This window comes from Triturus cristatus, chromosome 4_2 (assembly GCF_964204655.1).
Source record: "Triturus cristatus chromosome 4_2, aTriCri1.1, whole genome shotgun sequence".
Taxonomy (NCBI): Eukaryota; Metazoa; Chordata; class Amphibia; order Caudata; family Salamandridae; genus Triturus; species Triturus cristatus.
This window is the reverse complement of record NC_140586.1, coordinates 560210427-560236355: the sequence shown is the minus strand read 5'-3', so window position 1 is coordinate 560236355 and position 25929 is coordinate 560210427. Positions and strand designations below refer to the sequence as shown.

Genomic DNA, 25929 nt, shown 5'->3' with positions numbered 1-25929 from the left:
AAATACAACCACTATGATTATGTGCTAAAATCCCTTTTCTACTTTATAAAATTTATTAAGTTCATAGTATATATGTGACTGACAAAAGCAGACTACATTCATTCATCTCACTTAACTTACTTTTAAGTGGTTAAAGATAATTAATTTAAGTGATATGATATTAATTAAAATGTTTCACTTTCATAGTGTTGGTCAAAAGGTTTTATCAGAGGAAAACATACGAGATGTAGCAACAGAACAGTCACATTTAAGAAAAAGATCATATTCTTCCAAGCACAGAGTTCATGTAATTCTCGCACTGATGTTGCTTAAACCGTATTTCCATTATGAAAACAAGATTTAAAATGTGCCTGAAAAAAGCAAGATACCTAAAACAAATTCAAAAGCCTCACAAAACCAGTTCAGCACCCATAATGTTGATATAAAAGCACCACTAAAAGAGCATTTAAAACCTTGTGTTAAGCCACTGACCAGGTGTACATAAAGAAATAAAAGCATTATTAAAAGAGAATTTAATCCTTGTGTTAAGATATTTAGGAGGTGTACAGAAAGATCAGGCAGAAGGCTCAGGCAGGCAGCCAGGTGTCATTTTTTACAGAGAGGTAGGTACAAGGTTTAAGGTGTCAAAACCATACAGAAGAGATCAAGCAGACTACGGCTGTCCGTAATACCCAATCTATAGGGTAACATCACAATTAGAATAGCAGCAGTTTTGAGAAGATGAGGATAATGGAAGAAAACGTATAGTAGTGACTAGCCTTTTCACCGAAGGTTTGAGAGGATACGTCCAGGGTTGAAAGTGATCAATTAAATTATGAGACCATGACACTTTTTTCACTGTGAAACAAGGTGGCCCAGACCAAATTCCAGTGAGGTGTCACCACATTCAAATTAAGTTCCAGCAGACCTGAAGGTTGATTGTCTCGAACACTGACTTGGTTGGCTCTGAACTACCATCTCACCTCCCACAGTAGAGTTGATGCACAATGGCTGGCAGGTTGTTTAAACTAACTTCTGTGCAGGACTTCAAGTTCCAGTGTATTTACTGCTGCATTTACCAGGAACACTATGTTGACACAAAGTGCCTAGAAGCAAATCACTTTGTAGAGTGTGCTATACAAAGATAGAGAAAATAAAAACTGAGCCAGGATGGTAGAAGTTATTCATGCCAGACGAGCAAGATACAATAAGCTAAGTATGAACACAAGTCGTTGACCAAGCACACAACTCACTTAATCACCACATTTTCATAATCACAATTCTTAACACAACAATTATAAAGGAGGATGTAAGCACTCAGTTTTCAACTAACAAGCTACAGGCATATAGATAAGTTTCACAATACTTGCCAGTTTGTATATCCTTCCAGAGAACCCAGGATTTTGAACTGTCTTCAAACGCAATGAAGCAACTCTGATTAATTGTGTTTATCTGGAACAAAACAGACAAAGCTATCGGATCAATATTATAGTCGCCAATAATCAAATGTTATGTTTCTACAAAATGTGGAGTGCGAAAAGCAAAGGTCTGTAGGGTGCTTAAGAAAACACATTTGTCAGTCAAGCATGCTGGCATATAACCTTCAGTTAGTCGCACAATAAAAGCTGCAACATCATCCACTTTTTAATATGAATTTGCAATTTGCTTTCACACCATCTCCCATTATGAGGCTTCAGCTTGCTAAAAACATTTTTAGAGCCCGGTCGTACAATACCATTATTGTTCAGATACCAAACACTAGTCAGAATCAGGAATTCCATTCAATTAAGATGGCCAGTTTGAAGTTCTTAAGCATGGGCAACGAAAGGGAAAAAAACTGAAAAGTGGCACTTATTTAATTTTTTTTAATGTTGTGGGCAACATTCAAAAGCAGACTAAGAGGAAGAGTGGGAAAAGGAGAAAAATCTGTGAACGGGTAAACATCACTTCGGGCAACAAGATACTCTTTTTCTCTTTCAAAGGCCTTGACATTTTGAATCTTCACTTTGATACTTTAAAAGGTTTTGTGGCTATACAGATAATAAAATAGAAACATTTTGAAACAAAATTATTGAAGTACTTCTGAATTAAAAGACCTGCAATAACTTTTGCTCCTACTTGAAGTCCATAGAATGTCTATTTTTCAGTAATATATACGTTTACAGGATACCTCAGATTTTAAAAGGAGAGTCTCTTTTCAGTAATATCCTCCAGAAATCCTTCACTCAGTACACACGGCACAATCACAAATGTGAAAGAAAGATGACCTATGTACGGCTGGAATGTCGCTGGTAGATCCCAAAGAATGCAGGCAGCTATGCCATTTTTTGTTGGCAGATGTTTTCTAGGCCTTTTCTAGGTTGGACTGCCTTTGTGACTACTACTGCAACTCTAAGTGCATTACACATAAGATAACCAATTGAGTCACTCCACTTATTCCTGAGTATTGTCTGCAATCTTGATATGTTTTGTGTTGCTTGGTTATCCTGAACGCAAAGCTCCTCGACAGGAAACTAGATGAAAGTGCATTAGTAGCATCCTTAGTAGGGGTAAGGTGAGATAGGTCTGGAAACAAACATCAGTGCACAAACACAGGGGGGGGGGGGGGAGGGGTTTGGCGGATCAGTTTTAGGACTTGCACCCACGACAGCCAACCAGTTAGAAATGTTCAAAGTTTCAAAAACAATGGAGATTAGGTTGAAAAAGTGAACACACTGACAAATCTGCATCTTCTGCCAATGGCTCCTGAATTTCTACTTAGATGTCCAAAACTGATGGAATTAGAAGGTCTTGACAATAAAGCAGGATTAGATGTACGATACAGATAACACAGTGGTTGGAGTGCACAGCAAGAGGTCAACAATGGGCTGGGTCCCAAAGGTTAGGTTATGAGTATTTACAGAGTGCAGGTTTAGCTAGGTTTTGTGGTACTAGATCAACCAGCCTGGATATATCAACAAACATGACTGCTATGTAAATAGATAGGATGGTTGTACTGAAATTAAGCAATGACAGTTGAGACTACAAGTCCAATGGTCCAGAAATCCACATTCTGGCTGCAGCAACTGACAAACTTGGTGGTCAAAGTACACCAATTTAGTTCTCACAACTGAGGAGAAATGTATCAGTTGATCTAGGTTAGGTGACTGCAGGCTAGGCAAGTGCAGTACTACAGTTGTGGATACTATAATTCTCCAGTTTTCTCCCATGTTTTTCAGAGCGAGAAGCTAGAAGAGGATACATTAGTACACTTAGAGAAATAGAGTTTGATGCAACCAGTTCACTTGACCTTGTGCTTCAATGGGTTGCCCCAAGGAACGGGAGACAATCATTTTCAAAGGCACTGGCATGAGCTTCATCTCCATCAGAAACAATTAGTATGGATGCAAAAGGACTAGGATTAGAGGAGCGCCGTATGACATCCAATCACTTGGCAACAGAAGCCAGTGACTGGTAGTTGCCATAATTTGGTGCACTTTTACAAGGTATTTAAGGAGGTCGGATTAACCTCAGAGGATATTCCAATGCTGGTGCTGATTTAGACCGGTAGTTGTTGGATAGTTATTGATTGAAGAAGTGTCAAACAAGTAATAGGAGCTCATAGAAGGTTTACATGTATACCTGAGAGAATGACAGCTGACAAATCTTAAGTCCAGAGTAAGGTAGGGTGCGTTGGGGGACTAATCGTAGTAGGAACAGAAGCATAGGAACTAGTTTTTACAAATGCTCTTGAAAGCATTTTTATCACTGGTCCATAGCACAATAAAGGACTACCAAGATTTATATGTTCTTTGGCTACATGCAACCAGGTATGCAGTCTGCAAATCAAGAACCCTTTTCTAAGCCGCTCTTAAAGGCAGATTTGCCATGCTGCTAGAGCAATTTCAGCTCAAGATGGACTGAAGCTGATGGCACATAGCATAGGACCGCCACGGGTAAATTTTAGGAAATTGCCTGCTACAGACAGACTTATTTGAGAAAGAAACTTTAAGGCATTCACCTCTTAGAGCTGTAGAGAAAAGGAGAACTCTACAAAGGCCACCAAAATGAACTCCCTCATTCACACTTCCAAAACCAAACAGCAGACTGATATTGAAGCAATTTCAGTCCTTATGGGTTACTGAGGCAGCACAGAGAAAAAATAAGGAGACAAAAGCCTACCTATAACAGTTAGTAGGGTGCCGACTATGAAAGATCTTGCAGGCCAGATTATGGCACATGTAGAGTCCTTTATGGTCACAGAGGGCAGATCATGAGAGGAGGTCAGAACAATGAGGTGGAGCATGAAACTATAGTTTTGAGAACAGAGCGAGAGATTTAACCAAGCTTGGGTCATCCTTTGTTAGGAACAGGACTGTGCCGCCCCCCTACCCCCACCCCCTCCAACTCTTACTGAGAAGTAGGTAAAGGGATTGCAGATCTTCGATGCTTTAATGGATAGTACTTCACTATTGGTTAAGAGTAGAGTATTTTATAAAAGGGTTTGTATCCATCACCTTAAGGTCAGACAGTAATGCCTTCAGAAAGTGGCCATGGCATTTCAGGGGTGGTGGTTTGTGCAACAGTTCTTGGCCATTTGCCATGTAAGCAGCTTCTTCATGAGTAGGTTTTGAGGTGCCTTTGAAAGACAACCACTTTGGCTTCTCATTCACTTGATCATTTGCCACTCCAGCAAATAATTGATGAAATTGTAATGAACTGCGGCGCAACCATGAAACTGAAATCAAATCCACCAAGAATGAAACCACATTTTATTATTCTATCTATGTGTGACATGGCTCCTTGCTACTTTTTGACTTGAATAGATCAACATGATTAATTACCGAACACGGAAGATTAGGTGGTAATGGCCAGAATTCTTCAGCAGTAACTTTCTTTTTACCTAGTCATCTATTTTATGTCATGCTCATTAAAACTCATCCTCTGATGAAGAGCACAGTCATGTACCTTCTCGATTTTCAATTTGTTTGCATGTGTTCCTGGACATCAGCTCAGGAAACATTATGGTGATTTCTTCCATAACAGTCCATAAAATGGGAAAGGTATGTGAAGGAAGGGACAGGAACTCGGAAAAAAATTGAAATGGTGGCATGTGCGGAAGTAATGAGGGAAAGATGAGTTTGTGCAATAAATATATAACTGATCAGAGCAGAGTCATTTGTGCAGAACAGAGGAAAAAGCACACAAAACTAAATTCTAATACTGATTTAAGCTTTATAGTTTTGTTTTAATTTACAGAAAAGTGCAGACTTCTTTTATTTTGTGAGCAAGATTAGTGAGGCTTACGGAGGAGAGAAATGATGAGCGAAAGGGAGATCGGATTGGGTGGGGAACAGTGGTGAAGTGTGTGGACAAGCAGGGGGTAACAAATTGATCCGGGAGTTAGTCCATCAAATTTAAGCTGCACGGGCTGCTGCGAATGAGTGCACTAAAACTGAATCCAGACAGCCTTTGGAATATATTCTCTGATTTCACATATGTTCATGCATTTCTACTTCTTAATGTTCTCTCGTCGGAAACTGTGGACTTCTAATAATTGGTACCTACAATGTTAGCTCAAGGAGACTTTTTAGCCTGCTTATGTAACATGGTCAACTCGTTTTCCATAGGTAGAAGTATCATGCCACAACTTTCCCTCAATCCCATTTATATTTTTGTTTTATTTAAAGAATCGGATGCACTAGTGACCAAATTTTAACTGTGGCTAAGCATATTTTTTTTGTTGATCTTTTTGCCCCAGCTTGTGCATTCTTTACAGTGGTAAGGACAACATCAAACAGAATTTGAGGAGTCTAGGACTAAAAAAGTCATTAGAGCAAATAGAGTGGCTTGCATATTTTAAAAAGTTATATGTAGACGCTAAGTTTTCAGATACTTCATTGCCCCCCCCCCCCCACCTCCCCCTCAAAAGGTGTGACTTTTCTATGGAAGCATCGAATTCTGGATTCAAAATTCCAATGGATCGAATTAAGGGGTAGCCATAGGGTACAAGGGGAAAGAACATAGTACCACAGATGTTCTCCATAACCTGTCCCGCAGTTCTGTAGCAGTTTGCAGTTAGACCTCTTGCAAGTTTCCTGGTAAATGACACTGCAAGATGAGCAATGACTAACATCCCAAACAGCGGAAGAGCGCATGCCACTAAAGGCTAGAAGGGCTGTACAGATGGTTGGGGGGTAAAGAGCCTAGTTGCATGAAATGAGCTGTACATGGAGACAGACACTGAGGAAAGAAAAATTAAAACTAAATTGTAAAAATATAGAAATAGTAGTGGCACTGCAGCGCATTCCTTTTCTGGTGGCTGTAAACATGTGACCAGGCAAAATATCATGTCTCACAACGCAAGACAGCCAATGAATGAAGTGGACTAAAAAACTGCCCACTGTTGCGTGCTGGGCATAAAGAAAACGTGACTCCTGTTTAACAGAACAGTTGACTAACAGGGGAGACTGAAAACCACCCTATGTATGTATGTGCATTTGTGTTCTAATTATTTTGGAAAACATGAATCTGGCAAAACAGGTCCCTGCAGATGGCAAACCAAAGTCAGCTGCCAACTGAACAGGCTTAACTGCTTACTCTTTTTTACCACTCTGCTTGGTCCAGTTCGAAAACTCAACCCTCACTTCGTTGCTGGGTATTCAATTACATTTTTTTGAAGAGTTCCAGCATTTTCCAAGCTTCCTCTGTTCTTCCAGCCCTTGAAAACAAAGTGGCTGTATTGCCCAAACAACTGCTTGTCTGTTCCATCGGCGCTCGCCTCTTGTCTCTGATCTCATATGCAGCTTTTATAACAAGAGCGGTATCAGCAAATGCAGCCTGGATCTCTGGAGTATGTCTGTCCCTTGCCATCAATGACAACACTTCTTCCACTAAATCGCGTGTGGTGCATGGAAACCTAAAATACCTTCATACTGATACTGGAGTTGGTGTTGGGAATTTTCCAACATATCTTGTGTTCTGAACATTTGACCGGAGTTAAGCCTTTTTTCCATTATTATTATTTATCTGTGCAGTGAAGATGAAAGGAGGTGGAGTCCAGGGTTTATTTTATTTATCATCTCAGCTGAGCGCCAGAGACAGCCACAACCGACATGTGGGAGTGGGGGGAGGGGGAGGGGGCGCCTCAGGCCAGAAAGCGAGGCTTGGAGAACGTTGCGTTCAGAACCCACTGGAATAAAGGAAAGTTACAGAAACGAGACACCGAGGCGCACACTAGAACACATTGGTGACATTAATCTTGTTAAACAAGAAGCACAAAAACAGTTGAATAGACTGGTTGCACGCATAAGAAATATGTAAACATTAACACTAATAATGCGGCTTAGAAATGCTGGGGAAGCTGTAGCAAAAACAAAAACATCACCTCTCGCCGAAAGAAAAGCTGCTGCTGCATTGTATTTTGCAAAAGTAAGCCTTCGTTAGCAAGCAAACACCAATGTAAATGACGGTGTAGCTGTAGGTTAAAGTAAAACATTGCCTGGAAGTAAATGGCAAAGTAAAGCTAGCTTCTGTGTAACTCCGCTGCCTAAATCTATAACGAGATAAATGATTTCAGCAAACATCTAGTAGTTTATAATAACGTTATTGCTACATAGTATAAATAAGGCAGTGGTGGAACAGAGGTGAGGGGAGAGCTGTAGCTAAAATGAAAATAAAAACATTGCTTCTGAAGAAACGCTAAGGGGCTTATGTAGAGGCATGGAGCACTAATTATGTGGACTTACAAATGTTGGTACTAAAACAAAAACTAACAAGCATTGGCCACACGTGAAAGTGAAAGCAGCGCGACGCGGCAGGGGAGGAGAGGGGCGTGAAAGCAATCAAGTGAGAGGAAAGACAGATGGCGCCTGATCGGGCGCTGAAAGCTGGCGGTTGCGCGCGTGCACGCATGCGTGAACGCAAGTGCCAACCCAGCCAAAGCAGCTTGTGGTAGCACTTTTTAAAACCCCTACTAAAGGTCTCGCAGAGCAGAGCATGCGCTGGCTCTAGCGAGACCTAAAAATACACCATAATAGAGTGTGACGCTTACGTGCACTGCATGCACAAATGCTGTTTATCACATGAAAGCCTACGCTACTGACTTTGCCAGTGCTGGGAAGAAAGCAGTAAAAAAAATTGTTTTTCTGGGTAGAATGTCTGTAGTAGATACAGAAATTGATGTGTCAAACTGCATGCTGATTTCAAATCTAAAATAGCCCTTATGCAATAGAATCACTTCCTGGAAGGTGGAATGGTATATCAAATAGTCAACAACATGAGGTGAGAGGGCACACTCCTTAGGATGGAGCCAATACATATTTTATACAATTGCCAACAATATTTGCTGCAGACAGCTGTGCAGTAAAAACAGTCTTAATAAATGTATATTTTCTTACAATACAATAGCATTTTGTCTGTACCAAACCCTTACTTGCATGACTAAACACTTTCCTTTATTTCTGACAACTGAACAGCATGTTCAGTGTTTCCCCGTTTTCAAGAAATATGTCTTATTTTATTCCAAACTACATCAAAATAAATATGAAATATCTAAAAAACCCATAACTAGTATCATGTCAACTACAGTCAAATGAAGCTTCCTCTGGTTCCTATGAAATTTACAATATAATTTGCCCTCCGCCATGTGGTTTATTTTATCAGCAGAACCTTCTTTCCATCACATAATGGTACCATAAGGCAGTTACAATTATGCATCCTCCATTCATCTAATGGCTTCCATGTGAGTCTATATTAGTGTGACGCCTGCAGCTAGTACAGGCTTATAAGCCAAGAATGAGAGGGAGCGGGGTGGATAGGGAGGGGGGTATATCCTCGTTCCTAGGGACAGCCAAATAACACGTAAGTGCCAGGATACTTGAGCTATGGATGGATACCCACAAGTAAGAACCGTTTCAACTGTGGGAAAAATCAATCACATTGTGCGACTGGTTCCAATGCAGTGAGCGAGCGCACACCTAAGGATTGAAACGTATTTATGGTGTTTGTACGTTTGTCTCTGGAATAGTAACATAGAACTATAAGTCCCAGAAAGCAAAACAACGATGGTTAAAAAAGCAAGGAATGAAAATTATGTGCGATCCAGGTGCAAAACGGCCAATTAGAGTTAATGCCGTGTTGACCCGCATAAGCACGCGCAACCCACGGGCCTACTTACAGCGTTACGTCATCACGCTCACCTCGAGCATTTGAGAACAGTTTACAAAGTGTGATTGTTTTTGTCGTGTTCTCTAGCAATGGATGTGGTGGGCTTTGATGACCAGGAGCTTCGGGAAGCCTGCTGCACGTGGGCCGGGGCGCACTGAGTCTCTAGTGCTGCACAGTCCAGGAGGGGGGGCCAGAGGAAAGCAATGGGAGTCTCCCGTGGTGCCCCCGACAGGGTGAAGGCAGCGGTGAGGATTTGTGCGAGGGCACCAGAGGGTAGCGGGCTGTGGGTGGAGGCGGGGAGGGCTCCGACCCAAAGCACGGCGCTCCCCGGGGAGGGGCCTGAATGGAGAGAGTGCACTCACCAGCTGACAGCTCGTGTTTCGCTCCAGACACTCAAACCTGCGCGGCTGCTGCGCTCTCGCCATCGTCAGCCTCCTCTAATTAAGAAACTCGCGTTACTGCAGCCCATACCGCTGCGGCCCCCTTCTCCTCTTCCTCCCCACCCAGGCCCCGGCTTCCACTCGCTGGGCTTCAGCCCCATTCTTCTGCTGGAAATCAGAGACAGCATACACAATGGAGCTGGCTCAGTTATCAAAACTTAGCAAAAGGGCCGACGGGGCTCTACCTGGCTGGGGGTCCTGTCCTAACGGAGAAAAACAAACCAATAGGTCCGCGAAGAAACAGTGTGCTGTTCACTAGGGTTACAGTACTGACCTGGAAAGGACCGCGATTAAATTTCTCTGTGGTGGCGGTAGGCCCCCGTCTAGCTTTAGACCGTTGCCGGGTTCCTTCATATGACAGAGGCCTGAGCATGACTAATCTTTACTTGTACCATCTTGCCACGCGGCTGCTGGTGGTCCATGACTGGTTCTCAGGCGGATGGGACGATCCGGCTTATAGGCTAGAGGTGCAGCTCACCGGGTTCTCTTCTATTCAGAACATGCTCTATGGGGCGACGATCCCTCGGTCGCTTCCGGATGTTGTGCGGGCCCCCTTTTTGGCGTGGCGTGCCACCTTACGGCACACCCATTGGTCGATGATACTGACCCTGGTTACACCACTTTGGCATGGTACTTGGCTGCGGTAGGTATCGGGGCTTGAAGGTTTTCGCGCTTGGGATCTTCTGGGGATCTCCCGCTTGGGTGATGTCTGGCAAGGGAGCCACATGTGTTCCTTCCAAGAGCTCCGGAACCGGTTTTCTTTACATTCTTCGCAACTCTACAAGTATCTCCAACTGCGCCACGCAATCCAATCTCACGTCCTTCTGGACGCCAGGATTCCCAACCATAGCCCGCCTGAGGCTCAGGTGATGCTGGGATGTCTTGGGGAGGGGAGGGGGGAGGGGGGAATGTCCCGGAATTATCGGTCCCTGGTCAATAACACCCCGGTGGATTGGAACGGATTGAGGCAGCGGTGGGAGACCTAGGTGGGTCCTCTGGATGAAAAGGATTGGAGGGACGCCCTTATGGCACCCAGGACGATCACCACTTCGGCTAGACTGCGGCTTATCCAGCTTTACTAGACTGCGGCTTATCCAGCTTTACTATCTCCACGCCGCATATCTGACCCCAGAACGCCTATATCGTGCGGGCCTGTGTCAGGCTGCTTCATGCGCTCAGTGCGGGGTAGATCCGGCGGATATCTTTCATATGGTCTGGTCTTGCCCACGCCTGGGGAACTACTGGGCTGAGATTGAAATCGATTTAACTGAGGTCCTAGGATTGGAGGTCCCCCATGACCCTAGGCTGGCTCTGTTGGGAATAACGGATGGGTTGGACGGTTCCCGTAATGATAAATATTTCCTAACTACTGCTCTGGTGGTGGCTAAAAGAGACATTGCAGCCGCCTGGAATCAGATTGACCCACCCAAAGGTGCTAAATGGAGAAGAGGGGTGGACTGGTGCGCAGCACAGGAATGGACGTTGTACACTGCCCGGGGCTGCCCCAAAAAGTTTCACAGAATATGGGGGAAATGGCTCGGGGGCTTGTTTTAGGGGGGGGGGGGAGGGAAGGGAATTACGAGGGACGGGAGCAGAAGGTTGGGGGAGGGGGTGGGGGATCTTGCGATTGCTTATCAACGATTCTGTGATAGATCTTGTTGATGCCAAGTTAATCAGATTGTTATATGTGCTTTTTGATTTCGCTGTCTATAAGAAAATAAAAAAGTTGTTTGTCAAAAAAATAAATAGATTCCTATGGGAAATAACATGGGGAAAACGCGTTTTGGGACCCCCCCTTTTTTCTCTGCCCCCGCTTGACGAATCACCCCCAAACTTTCAGGATAGGAGCTGACCGGAACGGGCTATTAGTTTAGAAGATTCGTCAACCGGCGCCAAAGTTATGATAGAGTCCCACAAGTCTCTTCAAAAGATGCATACATGAATCTCCAGATTAAAAAAAAAAAGTGAGAGAAAAGATCTTCAGGAGCAGTAAGACACCTAAAAAGTCCAGTGGGACAGAGGAGAGTACAACATTGTGTCAACGGGCACAAAAAACAATTCACTATTTAAATACAGAAACTAAGTAAATCTTTGAGTCAGCTCAATGTTAAAAATCAAAACAACCTTTAGGCAGAAAAGTTACCCTCTCGTGAAAACACAGAAGTAACAGAGAAGAGTGTCAAAAGCCGAAAACATCAGTAGATCCTCCCAATTGTTTCTGAAAAAGTGCCTCTCAAATTGGATCAGAAATGGCAACTGCAGATATTCACAATCAGACCTGAACATACAGCCACAATCAGACTTGAACATACAGCCATAGGATAGGAAAAAACCTTTGTCAAAAGAAAGAAAAGGATAGCAGCTGAAACAATGGAAAACAGTACAACAGCAAATATAACAATACCCATAGAACTAAACCAGCCCATAATGTTCTGTCTATTAACGAGATGGGGAAATGCACCAGATAACCACAGATCTAAAAGATGGAGCACAGGGTGAAACGGAGCTTAGAACTAGAAGTTAACAATCAATCCTTCAAAGAAATACTAGGCCTCACATTAACTGGATTAAAGAACCCAATTAACCCCATCCACTTCGTCTAAACTAATTATGAAGCACAAAGTGGCCTCAAAAGGTATCTCAATCAATCAATCAATCAATCAGCATTTGTAGAGCATGGCACTGTCACCCCATGGGGTATGTGGGCGCTGAGGTGCAAGGTCTTTGAGGAAAAGGTGAGAAGAGGGAAGAAACTAGCATACAAGGCAAAACAGTGCAGAGAGGGCAAAACATAGGGCTGAAAACGAGCAAGAGATACTACAGCAATAAATGAGCAGAGGATGCACAGAGGACAGCAGGTAGAAAGGAAGCAAAGGGAAGCGGACCGCAGGCAAGCTGGACATGAGAACCATCTCAGGGGGAGCTGGCACAAGGACCTACTCTCATCACCGAATCTGTGATGAAATGGAGGACTCGACTGGAAAGACCAATAAAACTACTTTAATGCGCTGGTGACAAAAAGAGCCAGGTCTTCAAGGCTTTGCAGAAGGCAAAGTGTTTACCAGTGAGGCTGAGATAATGGAGAGAAACAGTATTTAACATCTTTGGAAGACTCTTCCACTTAGTGCAACCACAACTGATACAAGGTAAGGCATGAAGGAGTGGAGGAAAAAATAAGATTACTGGCTAATAATAGTGGGGCTGCTGTTGTGAACTGGTTTGAGTTAGTCAGTCTCTCTCTCTCTCTCTCTCTCTCTCTCTCCCCCCCCCCCCTTTTCTTTTTTTTAGTCAGCTGAACCACCACTTGGAGACAGAGGCCACTCTAATTTGCTATAATCAATCTTTAGGGTAGACCCAAAACTAACTTGGCTGCTGAATTCTAGCTGCAGCTTGCACAGCATGTATTTAGGACATGAGTAGGCGGCAGCTTTTAATCCATCCAGGCTGAGGTCACCTGGCTGCTTGTTTAGCTAGAAAACATGGGAAGGAGAAGGATCTTGTTAAAAAATTCAAGAGAAAAAACTAAAGCTTGTCACTTTAGCAATTAGAGGCTCAATAGACCGGCATGGGGCAAGACTAAAACTTGGATTCTAAACTGGCCTTCTGGAATTTGGGGGTTTATTTCTATCAATATTATGTTGCAAATGACTCAGAAAAACTTTAAGCAACTGCAAAAAGACCTTCATGAAAGCATAGCTAGATTGACGTGAATTCCAGTTTCACAATCAGCTTTATGTCACCAGCATAACATTAAACCTAATTATCCAATTTGACAGGGGAAGGAGCACAGGAGAAACCCAGAAGGCTCGACAAGGCAATTCTTGAAAGCCAGACTAAAACAAAGGGAAGGCAAGAGCTTTTAAAAACATGTTATATGTATGTATATACGCACTGAAAAACTAAAGGTTACAGAGATGTTCTACTTCGGTTCAGATTTTACACACAAAACCATAGAAATTCAGCAGTTATAGCTACCCAATCTAACTAGAACTTATGCTCCCCCGCAATGTACTGCTTTTGACCACACATTTTACATCACTCATGAAATAGTCAGTAACTTCACTCATGACACCACTGATGACATCATCCAGTGAGTGTGTCTTGTAAAAGTTCTTGGCAATGAAAAATATATACTGAGCTACTGCACAAGTTGTAAATTGATACTTGTATAGCGCACTACTCACCCACAAGGGTCTCAAGGCGCTTGTACGAATACCGCTGTGGAACCCATCCTGGCTTTCCCTGTGAGGCGTCCACTCCTGGGCACCCCCAAGGTGGAGGCCAGGCATCCTTAGCGTTGTGGGGGCCGTTGTGGAGATTAAGCAAGCTATTGCCCAGAGTTGCAGAGTGGGACTCCATGATTAGAATGGCACCGAGGCAAGAATTATCAGGTCCGTGGAATTTTTGAGCCCAAGACCCGCCGAGGCGGGGAATTGAACCCTGGTCCCGGGCTAGACCTCTGCATCAGGGTCTGCCGCTCTAATCATTGAGCCACACTTCTCCACAACTAAGTTAAATTACTATTCTTTCTGCACAACTGAGTGTTAGTATCTCTAACATATATCATGTGAACTATAATCCCATTTTTAAAGCGGTGTACTATTTATAAGAGAACTAGCTTCTACGCTGACACATGTCCCCTGCTGATGTATGTGTATGGTAGTGATTTGAATCAGGCTTAGCTATTCATCTTGACAGTCACGGCTAAGGTTAGTTGTATTTTACGACATACTGACCACTTTGCTTAGACCCATCTCCTTTCTGATGAATGAGTGTAGTAGTAGTTTGCAATAAATTAATCTGTTCACCAAGACCTCTCTCTAGTGATGTCTCAGTGTAGTAGTGGTGTGCAACAGACCGACTTCTCTGCTGACACCTTCCTCCACGATGAAGAATAATTTTACTAGTGGTTTGTGACACAGCATCCTATCTGCTAAGACATCTCTACTGGTTGCATGTTACAGTGGTTTGTGTAATACAGACGTCTGGACTAAAACCTCTTTCCAGGTTGACAAACTGTTGTTTTTGTTTGCGATAGACCACCCTATGCGGTACCCAATCTGTGTGCCACGGTACCCCGGAGTGCCATCAAAACGAGCCAGGGGCGCTGCGAGCAGATGTGCTTTGCACATTGCATGCCTCAGGATTGAAGGTTAAGAGTGGTCTACAGTCTCTTAATGGTATTCAATAGTAGCAGTGCCAAGTCCAAAAAAAAGCCCGCTTGCAAAATGACCTCTCCCACAAAGACAGTTTGGAGGATGGTATTGCGCCAGTGGATTCTACTATGGATTTCGCAGCTTCTTCCAGGAATCAGAACTTCTTCATTTACCTTAAATTGTAAATCAGGCTCAGTAGTTTGCAGCTGGATCAGCAAAAACGAAGCAACTCGTGTTCTTACATTAGGCGGCGCTCAAACACCACTTTACCTAGCGCTGCTGCTTTACCATATACATCACGTTTCTCCACAGCAGCACTGGGTGAGAATCGTCTGCTGGTGAAGTAGTCTTGGTGAACAGGAGACCTTACCAACTAGAAACTTCTTACACCAATCTTTGAAAAACAGCACTGTTGGTTCCTTGGATTGGATACAACTACTCATAGTTATGTGAGGAAAGACAATCAAGGACAGCAGTCCGGGATGACACAGGGAGTAAAAGCTGGGGAGCGAGGCCTTAAACTCTTGAAATCCCAAACCAGACCCCACAGCTGAGGGAGACAGAAAATACCACGGACGTGCTTTATTTACACACACCTGAGCCTGGCCAGCAGTTACATGTAATCCTACCCTGCACTATCTAGCACGTCCCCATTGTGCACCACATGCCTTTGACTTGATAACGCTCCGGCACCCAGGTGGAGGCCTTAGAACCGGCCCAACACTTAGATAGTAAAGCGTACGGTTTTACTCACTCCTCCCAGTCCTTGATATAGATGCATGCCTGCCGATGGAAGCCCTGCCTCCTGGCCCCTGCCCGTACCCTCTGGCCACATACTGCCTCAGAGGTCATCCTGTGTGGGGGCAACTGTTTGGTGTGGGGCCTTCCAGCAAGCATAAGACGGCAGGAGCTGGCTGGGGAAAACTTGAGAAGCTGCAGGTCTATTGGGTGCCTTCTGCCTACCTGGCAGCATGTGAATCACGGTGTACTCTTACACCAGGAAAGATGCTCTCATCACATCTCAGTGTGTTATCTACTCCGAGCATTCTTGTGGTACCTCTGCTGTTTTGACTCACTTACAGCCTGCCCTGAGATGTACGGGTCCAACCATTGTGCACCTCTGGAAAAGAGGGATTTTAATTTATGTGCACCTGCTCCTCACTGCCCTGAACCAGAGCATGCCCTAGAACAGTGCATATTCAGAGTCTCTGCACAAGTGACAATTCCCTTTCGTGCTGCCTACACCTACGGGGATTTCCCTGTATGTTTCATCCACGCCTCTTGGGAATTACATGTTTAAATCACTCGCCTTTATTATTCTGGAGTTGGGTGCCCTTGTCCCCCATTAGGTACTTGCCTAGTGCAAATGCCTATATTGGGTAAACTCTGCTCTTTATAAATACCACCATTTGGGTGCATGAACCTCTGAAGGGCATGGTCTGCGCTCCGTTCAGTCCAAATGAGAGCATTTACAAGTGTCAGACATTGCTTCCCTCTAACTGGCCAGTAAGTATTGCTTTTCTGCTCTCTCTCCTTAGGGTATGTGGTAAGCCTGAGGATGTTGCTGTGCACGCTCTGTTCTGCTTTGAGTACCGAGTACTACACCGGTCTCCCTTTCTTACTGAACAAGTGTTCGGCACCTACAAGAGCAGGACAGCAGTCCTGACCATAAGAAAACCTTATCCAATGGACGGGCGATAACCGCTCGACATTTATGTTCCTTCTTGACACAATAGTATAAAAATGCATGTATAAATTATTTACATTTTGCTATTAAAAAAAAATCCCTTTTGTCCCTGCCATCCCTCCTCCCTCGGTCTCATCTCAAACAATTCTGATTACTATGAACGCCCAAACATCCTTCAGAAACTTTAACCCCTCCTTCAACCATCCCACCCAACTAACAAGCACCCACTATTTACAAAACAAAGTTAATATTTATATAGTTTCCCCTTTACAAAACCATTCCAATCATTCTTATCCCTACTCCAAACTCTACTAAACACACATGAAATCGAGAGCACAAACCCAACAGCTCATGCACAATAAAATAAATTGCACTAACTATTAAATACTAATCTAGGATTCTAGAGAAGGTTGCTACTCGCCACAAAAGTGCTTCAATGCCTCGTCAGGGGTCGAAAGCACTATATAAATACAATTACAATGTCAGATCAGCTCTTCCGTCAGCCCTGAGAAACATGGCACATATAAACTGGTGAATTTGCTGATCAGCCATATTTTAGGTCAAACAGAAACCAATTGTCTCCAGCAAACTTTCATCCAATGTCATCAGGTCAAAGAAATGGAACCCACCTGTTATCAACCTAATGGAGCATTTGCAACACCTATTTGATAGCGCTGACTGCATGTAGTCATTCTCCGACTGATTAATTGAAATCTAACTGAATGACCGGAATAAGAACAAAAACGGTCAAACAAAAAAAAAAAAAATCTATATGCAGACCCCAGTGCTGAAGAGTATTGTTTCTGACTTAAACAGTCAAAGTTGTTTTATTAAACAACTGTTATATTTTATTTTGTTACAGCGGTGATTAAAAGACCCTCATTGGCTTCATCCCAATTATTTTTAAGGAGAAAATGGAAGTGCTGCCGAGGCTAGGCTTACATCCACCACAAACTGCCGAAAAAGGTGACACAATTGGGAGCCGCGGCCTATGGCCAATAGGTCAAGGGAGCCACGGGTTAAAAAGTTTAGGTTAGAGGTTTTACTTTGATCAATAGTCTTTGGAGTAGAGGTTTAGAAGAGACAGGATTATCCTCTGAGAATTCTCTCCTGGGTGAGAAGTGAGTGTAGTAGTTGCTAAGGTTACAATGAGCTCTCTATAGACGTCTCTCAAAGGTCTCCTTTTCTTATTTAAAGCAAAATTAAATGGTATTTTATGAAGTATATTGAAGTTTAATTTGCTGGCGATGTCATCAGTGATGTCATGAGTGATGTTACTGACCACGTCATGAGTGATGTAACATGTGAAGTCATAATTAGTGCATTGAAGGGAGGAGTGCAAATTACAGCTAGCTCAGGTAATTATAATGGCTGAATTTAAGGCTTTTTGAGTGTAAAATTTGAACCCAACTATAACGATACCTGTAACCTTTGGCTTTTTCTTTGAATTTCTAAGGTTTTTTGTTTTTTCAACTCTCCTAATCAAAAAGCCCCTGTAACCTTGTTTTTTTTTTTGTGAATTTCACAGTTTATTTAAAATTTAAATTGTAGTACAATTTGCCCCATAAGTTCAATTTACTAATATACGTTTTAACAAGTTTATAAATACGTTTTATTCACACATTCATTCTTATTATACATTTTAAAACTAATAATTAAAAAGTAAGGTAACTTATGTAGTCTTTCTATAAATGTAATGTACCAAGTCTTTTTTTTTTTTTTTTATTCATTTTATGGACCCGCTACTGCAGTTGCTATATATGCATCACTGCCTTTGTGTGGGCATGTGTGTCTGTGTGAGTGCCTGTGTGGCTATATGGCTGTGTGAGTGCTGTGTGGGTGTGGAAGCGGCTGTGTGAGCAGGTGTGCGAGCGGCTGTGTGAGCAGGTGTGCGAGCGGCTGTGTGCGAGTGGTTTAGTGGGGCTGTGAGTGGGTGTATGAGTGGCGTGTGGGAGTGGTGTATGAGTGGCGTGTGGGAGTGGTGTATGAGTGGCGTGTGGGAGTGGTGTATGAGTGGCGTGTGGGAGTGGTATACGAGTGGCGTGTGGGAGTGGTATACGAGTGGCGTGTGGGAGTGGTGTACGAGTGGCGTGTGGGACTGGTGTACGAGTGGCGTGTGGGAGTGGTGTACGAGTGGCTGTGTGGGAGTGGTGTACGAGTGGCTGTGTGGGAGTGGTGTACGAGTGGCTGTGTGGGAGTGGTGTACAAGTGGCTGTGTGGGAGTGGTGTGGGTGGCTGTGTGGGAGTGGTGTGGGTGGGAGGGTGGCTGTGTGGGAGTGGTGTGGGAGGGTGGCTGTGTGGGAGTGGTGTCTGTGTGGGAGTGGTGTGGGAGGGTGTCTGTGTGGGTGTAGGAATGGGGAGGGTGGCTGTGTGGGTGTAGGAATGGGGAGGGTGGCTGTGTGGGTGTAGGAATGGGGAGGGTGGCTGTGTGGGTGTAGGAATGGGGAGGGTGGCTGTGTGGGTGTAGGAATGGGGAGGGTGGCTGTGTGGGTGTAGGAATGGGGAGGGTGGCTGTGAGAGTGTGTAAATAGGTGTGCGAGTGTGTGTAAATAGGTGTGCGAGTGGGCGTACGAGTAGGTTTGCGAGCGGGTGTGTGAGCAGGTGTGCGAGCGGGCTTGAGTGGTTGTGTGGGTGATTTTGTAGGACTGTGTGAGTGACAGTGGGTGTGGGAGTGGCTGTGCGAGTCAGAGTGGCTGTGTGGGTCTGTGAGTGGGTGTGAGTAGGTATGTGGGTCTGTGAGCGGCTGGATACGTTTTCAATTGGGGTCTGAATCTGCAGATATGCCGTGGAGCACCCAAGGGTGTGGCTCCACAGATCCTCATGCGGAAAACAAAAAAAGAAAAAAGAAAAGAAAAAGAATAGTGGACAATTTCCTGCCCATGAGAGGTCCTTCACAGACGCTCCATCAGGTCCATGGGCTCAGGTCTACCCTGGCCCCTTCTATCACTTACATTTTATTTCCGCCCCTGGGAATAGAGCCCCACTGACAAATTGTCAGCCACAAATTTCCTCTCAGGTTGTGGCCAGCTAATCATGGCACTGCTGTTGGCGCATGGATCCACGTATCTAGATCTACATAAATATTTTTACTCTAATAACTCCAAAAGTGCTAAACAGATGTCAGCCAAATTACGAAAAGCGCTTTTTCCAGACCAAGATCTACCTCTCTGGTAAATTTGGTGCAATTCCGTTCAGCGGTCCAGGCGGTAGTCATGTCAAAACTCCTTGTTTTGGGAAATTGCTTGGGAAAACAACATTTTTTAGGACCCCCTCCCCTTTTTTCTCGCCGCCAGCTTGACTGATTACCACAACACTTACCAGATAGCTGCTGAAGTGACTGGCAAACTAGTTCTGAAAACTTTGTAACGATTCGTCAAACAGACCCAAAGTTATTAGCAAAACAAACAATGCTCTTCCTATGGAAACTAGGTCCTAACTGTAACTACTGAAGCAAAAAGGCAGACAGATGCTTTGAGCAAAACCACACAAAAGGTGGTTTCCATTTTAACAGGAAGTGCAAGATGTCAGCAGCTAGCTTTAGGAACTACATTTAGGCGATAGGTCCAAGCCAGTTGTTGGAACACGTCTACTACTGGACCAATGCAAACTTTCTAGATGACAAGAAAGACCAGGACAACTTTAAACCTCGATCGCATTCATTTCCACTCACTCTTCACTCTCACCCCACTGTCACTTTGTTAATTAGAAAGTCAACACAATTTTAAAAGGATTAGCGGAAAGCTAATTTCCTTCATGGAAAATTCATCATATAAAAGGGATCCGTGAAAAATCCCTCAGCATGCAGTCTGCTGTGAAACTCAGAACACACTGACATTGTCAAGGTACAATGGACGATTGCACAAACAAGTTACTTACCTTGGGGAATGCATTATCTGGTAGAGACAATATCTAGCTGCAGATTCCTACCCATAGAATTTCCCAGGCGAAAGACTGGATCCGTAAACATTTGCGTGAGCAGTACCCCTGCGTGCCATGAGATGGTTCCGCCCTGCATCGTTGGTGCTGGACACAACGTCACGATCACCCAGGCAAGCGGACGTCAGTTACCTTTCACAACTTTCCACACCAGATGCGCAGAGCCATGAAGTAAACTGACTAGTGTGCATCCAAACTAGGGTCCTGAAAGGTGAACAACCCCAGCCCTAGAAATGAGCCCTCAGAGCAGGGAGGCATGGGTGGGTTTGTGAGGAATCGGCAGCTTGATATGGTCTCTACCAGATAATCCGTTACCAAAAGGTAAGTTACTTGCTCAACTGATAGAAACTTCTATTTGCACATTCATTATCTTTGAATAGATACTCAAGCCACAGCATCCACGTGGTGGGCTGCAGCCAATTGACTAAACTAAAAAGTCCTGCAGGACCAAACGGGAATAGTGCCCGTCCCTGCAGACTTCACTGTCCAGGCAGTAGTGCTTGGCAAACGTGTGAAGGGACGCCAACACTGCTGCCTGACCGATGTCCAGGACAGGAACACCACAAGCCAACGCCGCGATCGCAGCTTTAACCCTGGTGGAATGGGCCCGTAAGACCTCAGAAGGCTTCTTTTTAGCCAGGGCGTAGCAAATCTGGATACAGAAAACAACCCAAAGCAAAATGAACTGCCTGACCTTTTTTAGCTCCTACACAGCACATGAAGAGTTGGTTGTCCACCTGGGACTCTTTGGCGCCGTCACAGTAGAACAAAGCTAATTTTAGGTCCAGACAGTGGAGTTGTTCCTCCTCTTTAGAGGGATGTGGAGGAGCATACGAGGTGGGCAGGGTGACAGATTGTCCCAAATGGAATGGGGACAGCACTTTAGATAGGAAAGAGGCCCGGGTTCGAAGCACGACCATGTCCGGGAATACCATTAGATAAGGAGGCTTGGATGATAAAGCCTGCAGCTCACTAAGCCTCCTGGCAGATGTTATTGTCACTAGAAACGCTGTCTTGATGCTATACACCTGGTAGGGAGTGAAGCAGCTCAAAAGGAGCACACTTGAGATATGTGAGAACAAGGTTCAGATCACACGGATGCATGATCGAGGGGGAAACATATGTATAAGCCCTTTCAAAGACCGATTAACAATAGGGGACAAACAATGAGGGTTGATCAGGCAAGCACAGAGTAGAGGACCGACCAGAGATAACCCTTGAGAGTGCCCACAGCAGAGTCCTGCTGGGCAAGGGTAAGACTAAAGAGTAGAATATCATAAAGTAAGGCAGAAAGAGGAGCAATAGACTTTTCTGTACAATATTTTTACACATTTTTGCCAACGGCAGACGTATACAGTTTTGGTGGAGGAGGAAGGTCAAAAGCTATCAACTGCCGCTGCTCAATCTCCACGCAAGTAGGCGGAGAGTAGACAGGTTCATGTGGAGGATCCTCCCCTGCTGCTGCAACATTAGATCCTCCCGAAGGGGCAGCCTGATCGGGGGAAATCGATGGCCATTTTCAGAAGCTTGGGATACAAAACTCTCCGTGCCCAGTCTGGAGTCACAAGAATGACTTGGGCCTGATCATTCTTGACCTGGTTGAGAACTCTCGGCAGAAGTGGTATGGGCAGAAAGGCGTACAGGCAGCCCAACTATGAAGAGGACTGCCAGGCCGCAAGCAGCTTTAGGGACTGCTCCCTCAAAGCCTTCGGCACCATGGGCCAGCAGTCTGAGCATGACTTCAAGTTGTGGTCACGCTCGAGACACCATAAGCACACGAGGTGCGGGTCGTGGCACGGTGACAGGCACCTCACGGCTTAAACCATACCTTTTTAGATGAAATTTCCGATCAGCACTAACTGGACCAGAAAGAAAAAAACTGATGTCCGCGCACCTGGTTGGCGCCTAAAAAGGGGACCACAATGTCATTGCCACCGCAGAACCGAACTGAGCCACCGGATGGTAAGCAGGGGTACTGCTCACATAAAACTTTCTGGATCCAGTCTGTGAAATTCAAAAGGGATGGATTCTGCAGCTTGAAGTCTTTATCAGAAAATGATTGCACAGATCCATTTAAACACTTTCTATTCCTAAACCACAACCTATTTATTTTCCTACTGGCAATCCATTAACAGACTGTGCACATTAAAGAAAACAGAAAAAAACGCCTCTCTGTATTTTACATACTCCGCACAAGCTGTCCCAAATCTTGCATAAAATCTTTTTGTGTCAAAGGTCATTTGGCAAACTTAAAGTTCCTTAATTGCCTAAATAACAATATAACTTCATTTGAGGATAACGAAGCTGCACCAATCCCTCATCTGTGTTCATGTTAACACACAAACATAATTGGTTACCTTTTTGATAGTTCCAAGATAAAATAATCCATCGGACCATCTGGCTAGGACATCTTGGCCTTCTTCAAATTTGCACACTAGCATTTTGTTTTTATGTCCATGCCGTAAAGACAGCTTGGAGAAGGACACTAGGGTATTTTGATGCAACAGTGATCGCTTTTGGAGCACAGAAGTACTGACCACTTTAGAATCTCTGTAACAAAACAAAAATAAGACATTTATTGCAGTTGCAATTAAAGCAATTTTTTTTTTTTAAATCAAACATATATGCTATTATTTCTGACATTTTGGAAGACAAACATTTTCTACTTGAACGCAATCGACCAATTTGTTTAGAAGTGAGAAAGCCATTTCGAAGTAGATACTATATTTAAAATGGAGCAGCAACAATAACACGCAAACATTCACATACAAAGACACGCAAGCGCAAAGCAACATAAGCTCCTTCTGATTTTTTTTAAACATTCAAACTGTGAAGGATGTTGGGCCAACAACATTTGTCAAGCTGGAAGTTGCAAGAATTATGATGGGGAAAAATAAAAAATAGGAGTTCCAAAGCACAATTGTTTGCAAGGAAAGAGGCAAAAAACATGGGCGGAGAGCCCGCTATAGGAGGTTGACAAAAATAACTTACTGTTTTGATACTTTATTGTGCTCCAACATGTCAAAACAAATACTCTGAACAAGAAATCTTCTTGGATAAGACGTTAAGACATTAATGTATTTTCATTTGCTCGCCTCAAACCTTTATATGGACTGTGTGTAAAGGTGTGCCCTGACTAATCTCGGAGTAAATTGGAACGTTAAGTGCACCAGTGAGAACTATGGGTGCTATTAAATTGATACATTGCAAGAGCTAAACCTCACTCTGGATTTAGACTGTGGCAAAAAAAAAAAGCAGCAAGGTGAACAATTACACTTTTAGCATCACAGCCCACATTACCGTCATTAATTTCCGGTATTAGAATTATGCCAATTGCAACTATAAAGTGATTCAGATGAACCAATCAGCTTATCCCAGGCTCCTCCTGATCAATCGTGCTTACCTGCCCAATGTTAAGATCACTTATGTGACCCACAGTGAACAATTGTGATCCTCAACTTGGTGGCTCCCCAAGAAGTGCACTAGATCAGTTCTCCTCACAAAAAAACTACTTGGATCAACAGCTGAAAGTGTATATTTTCATAAACTATGTCACAAGGTTATATACTGAAAATGATCAGTCTCCACCACTACGCTCTTCCTCCTTCCTCCATTCCTGCCCATCCTCCTAAATTCATCCTATACCCACAATCTGAAGTAAAAGTTGTCAGTTTTTCTGATCCATTTGTTCTTTCTACAATCAGCTGTCCGCTAGCACCCTCAACCCCACTTCTTCCTGCTTTAAAATAATTTTCAATTAGGAGAAAACTCTTTATTTCCTGCATCTTAATGGCTCTTCTGGTCTCTTGGAAATGTGTCCTGCTCATTTACCCAAATGCATTAAACTTCACAATCCCCGAGCTCAATGGAGGCAATACCAGTGGCATTCAACCTAAAATAAATAACAGATATGGTATACTGAATACAAACTCAAACAGAACAATCACTGATCACAATCCACAAACACATTCTCACACACCGACCAAAAGTGCTTTCCTGTGCAATAGAAGACTCAGAAGAGAAGAGAAAGTTACTTTAAAAAAAAAAAACTCGCTGGGCAGAGTATCATGGGATTGAGCTCCCTCCCCTCCCATCCCCGGACGCCTGACCGTAGCTGCCACACAGGTAAATTCCTCTGGATATAATCACTCCACAATTGTTTGTCATCCTGTACTCATATCTTAGATATAGGAACGAATGTCTGGACAACTCTGCATATTGTTTCGGTTGTATTTCCCTGCATGTTTCCAGGTATTGCAAAGTTTCGAAATATTGGTATTCCTGTCTACTTTGTATTTTTACAGGCATTTCTGGGGCTTTACCCAAATTTCATCCGGAATAACGAAATAAAATTAGTTAAAAAAAAAAAAAAGGAAATAAAAAAAGACCAAAACCTACAGCCCGATGGCTTCTACAATAATATCTGGCCTGTAACATTTCCATTTGCAAATAATAAACAGACCTGTACAATCAAAGTAACAGACAATGGTAAATGACGGAGTAGAACATTTCTGATCCTTAGTGTTACCTCTACTCCCCTCTTGATTTCGCTTTAATTGCCTAACTCTTAGATTCATAAAACGTTTGGCTGCAGGATGATGAAGAGATTGAAAATTGAAATGGGTGGATGGACTGATGCATAGATGCAGGACATGGTGGATAACAGCATGGATAAACATGGGTATGAGGTTGATGGATAATTACAAAATTGTGGGAGGACGTTTAATGTTAAGCTGGATGAATGAATGTGTGGGTTTGGGTAAACAATGGGTGTGTGCCTGCGCGGAAACAGTACTGAACAAAAACATATATATATTTTTTTAACAACTTAAGTTCTATTTTGAATTAATTCTCTATCAACCACAGTGCCATTCTGATTGATCAGGAATTGGGTCTTGCCACTGCGCTACTCATGACCACATTTCAATCCCATTGGAAGTAAATTTACTCGTCCTCATCTGAAGGCAAATGTGCCCACTGCAGTAGAGCACTCCTTCTCCTGAACCCATATCGATTTGAACTACCAACTGCGTGCCATCAGTATAAATGACTGAGCCTAGTCGTCTCTTTTGTTGACCTTAGCCAATGGCGGCATGCAGGAATTTGAGTGAAGAGAACATTGAGCCTAAAGGCACTCCAGAATTGCACAGGTCTGTCTCTGAAAGGTCCTGATCAAGCTTGCCTTATTGGGTCCAACCATTTAACTGTAATGCTTGGAGCCCCCTAGCTTGCTCTTCAGTCTCTCATATTAAAACATAATAAAACAGTCTAATCAGGACTACTAGGTAGCCAGTCATAGTTCCTAAAATACTACTGCGGCAGAGCTGCCCCAGCAGATTTAGCACCTTGGGCACTTCTAAAGTGATCTCTGGTGATCTCTGGTTCCCTTCTAGCTAATCAATCTGTTGCCATGCCCTTGAAGCAGATTTAGAAGTAATCTACTGCTATTGGTACATGGGAAAGATATGTGCCCAGGTTAGTGCAGCTAATTCCTCATAGATATATTTCCTGCTAGAACCACAGTCACCTGGGGGTATTATCAAGCTGGTGGGTGGAATCTCCCATCAGTAACCCCAGAGCTGGT

General features: G+C 43.7%; 1 protein-coding gene across 2 annotated transcripts in view; it reads right to left on the bottom strand.

Annotated features, from left to right (window-relative positions):
- The window catches only part of MTF2 (metal response element binding transcription factor 2), a 404555-nt gene that overhangs the window by 295582 nt on the left and 83044 nt on the right, over positions 1–25929 (bottom strand). The window contains exons 4-6 of one of the 2 annotated variants that reach the window (XM_085602199.1): positions 22703–22895; positions 1350–1431; positions 963–1113 (exon numbers count right to left, since the gene is read on the bottom strand). Coding sequence is in view for 1 of the 2 variants with exons in the window: in XM_085602198.1 (XP_085458324.1) it covers positions 1350–1431; positions 22703–22786 (166 nt within the window). In the remaining variant the exon portion in view is untranslated. The remainder of the gene's footprint in view (positions 1–962; positions 1114–1349; positions 1432–22702; positions 22896–25929) is intronic. The other variant, XM_085602198.1, reaches the window with a different exon arrangement.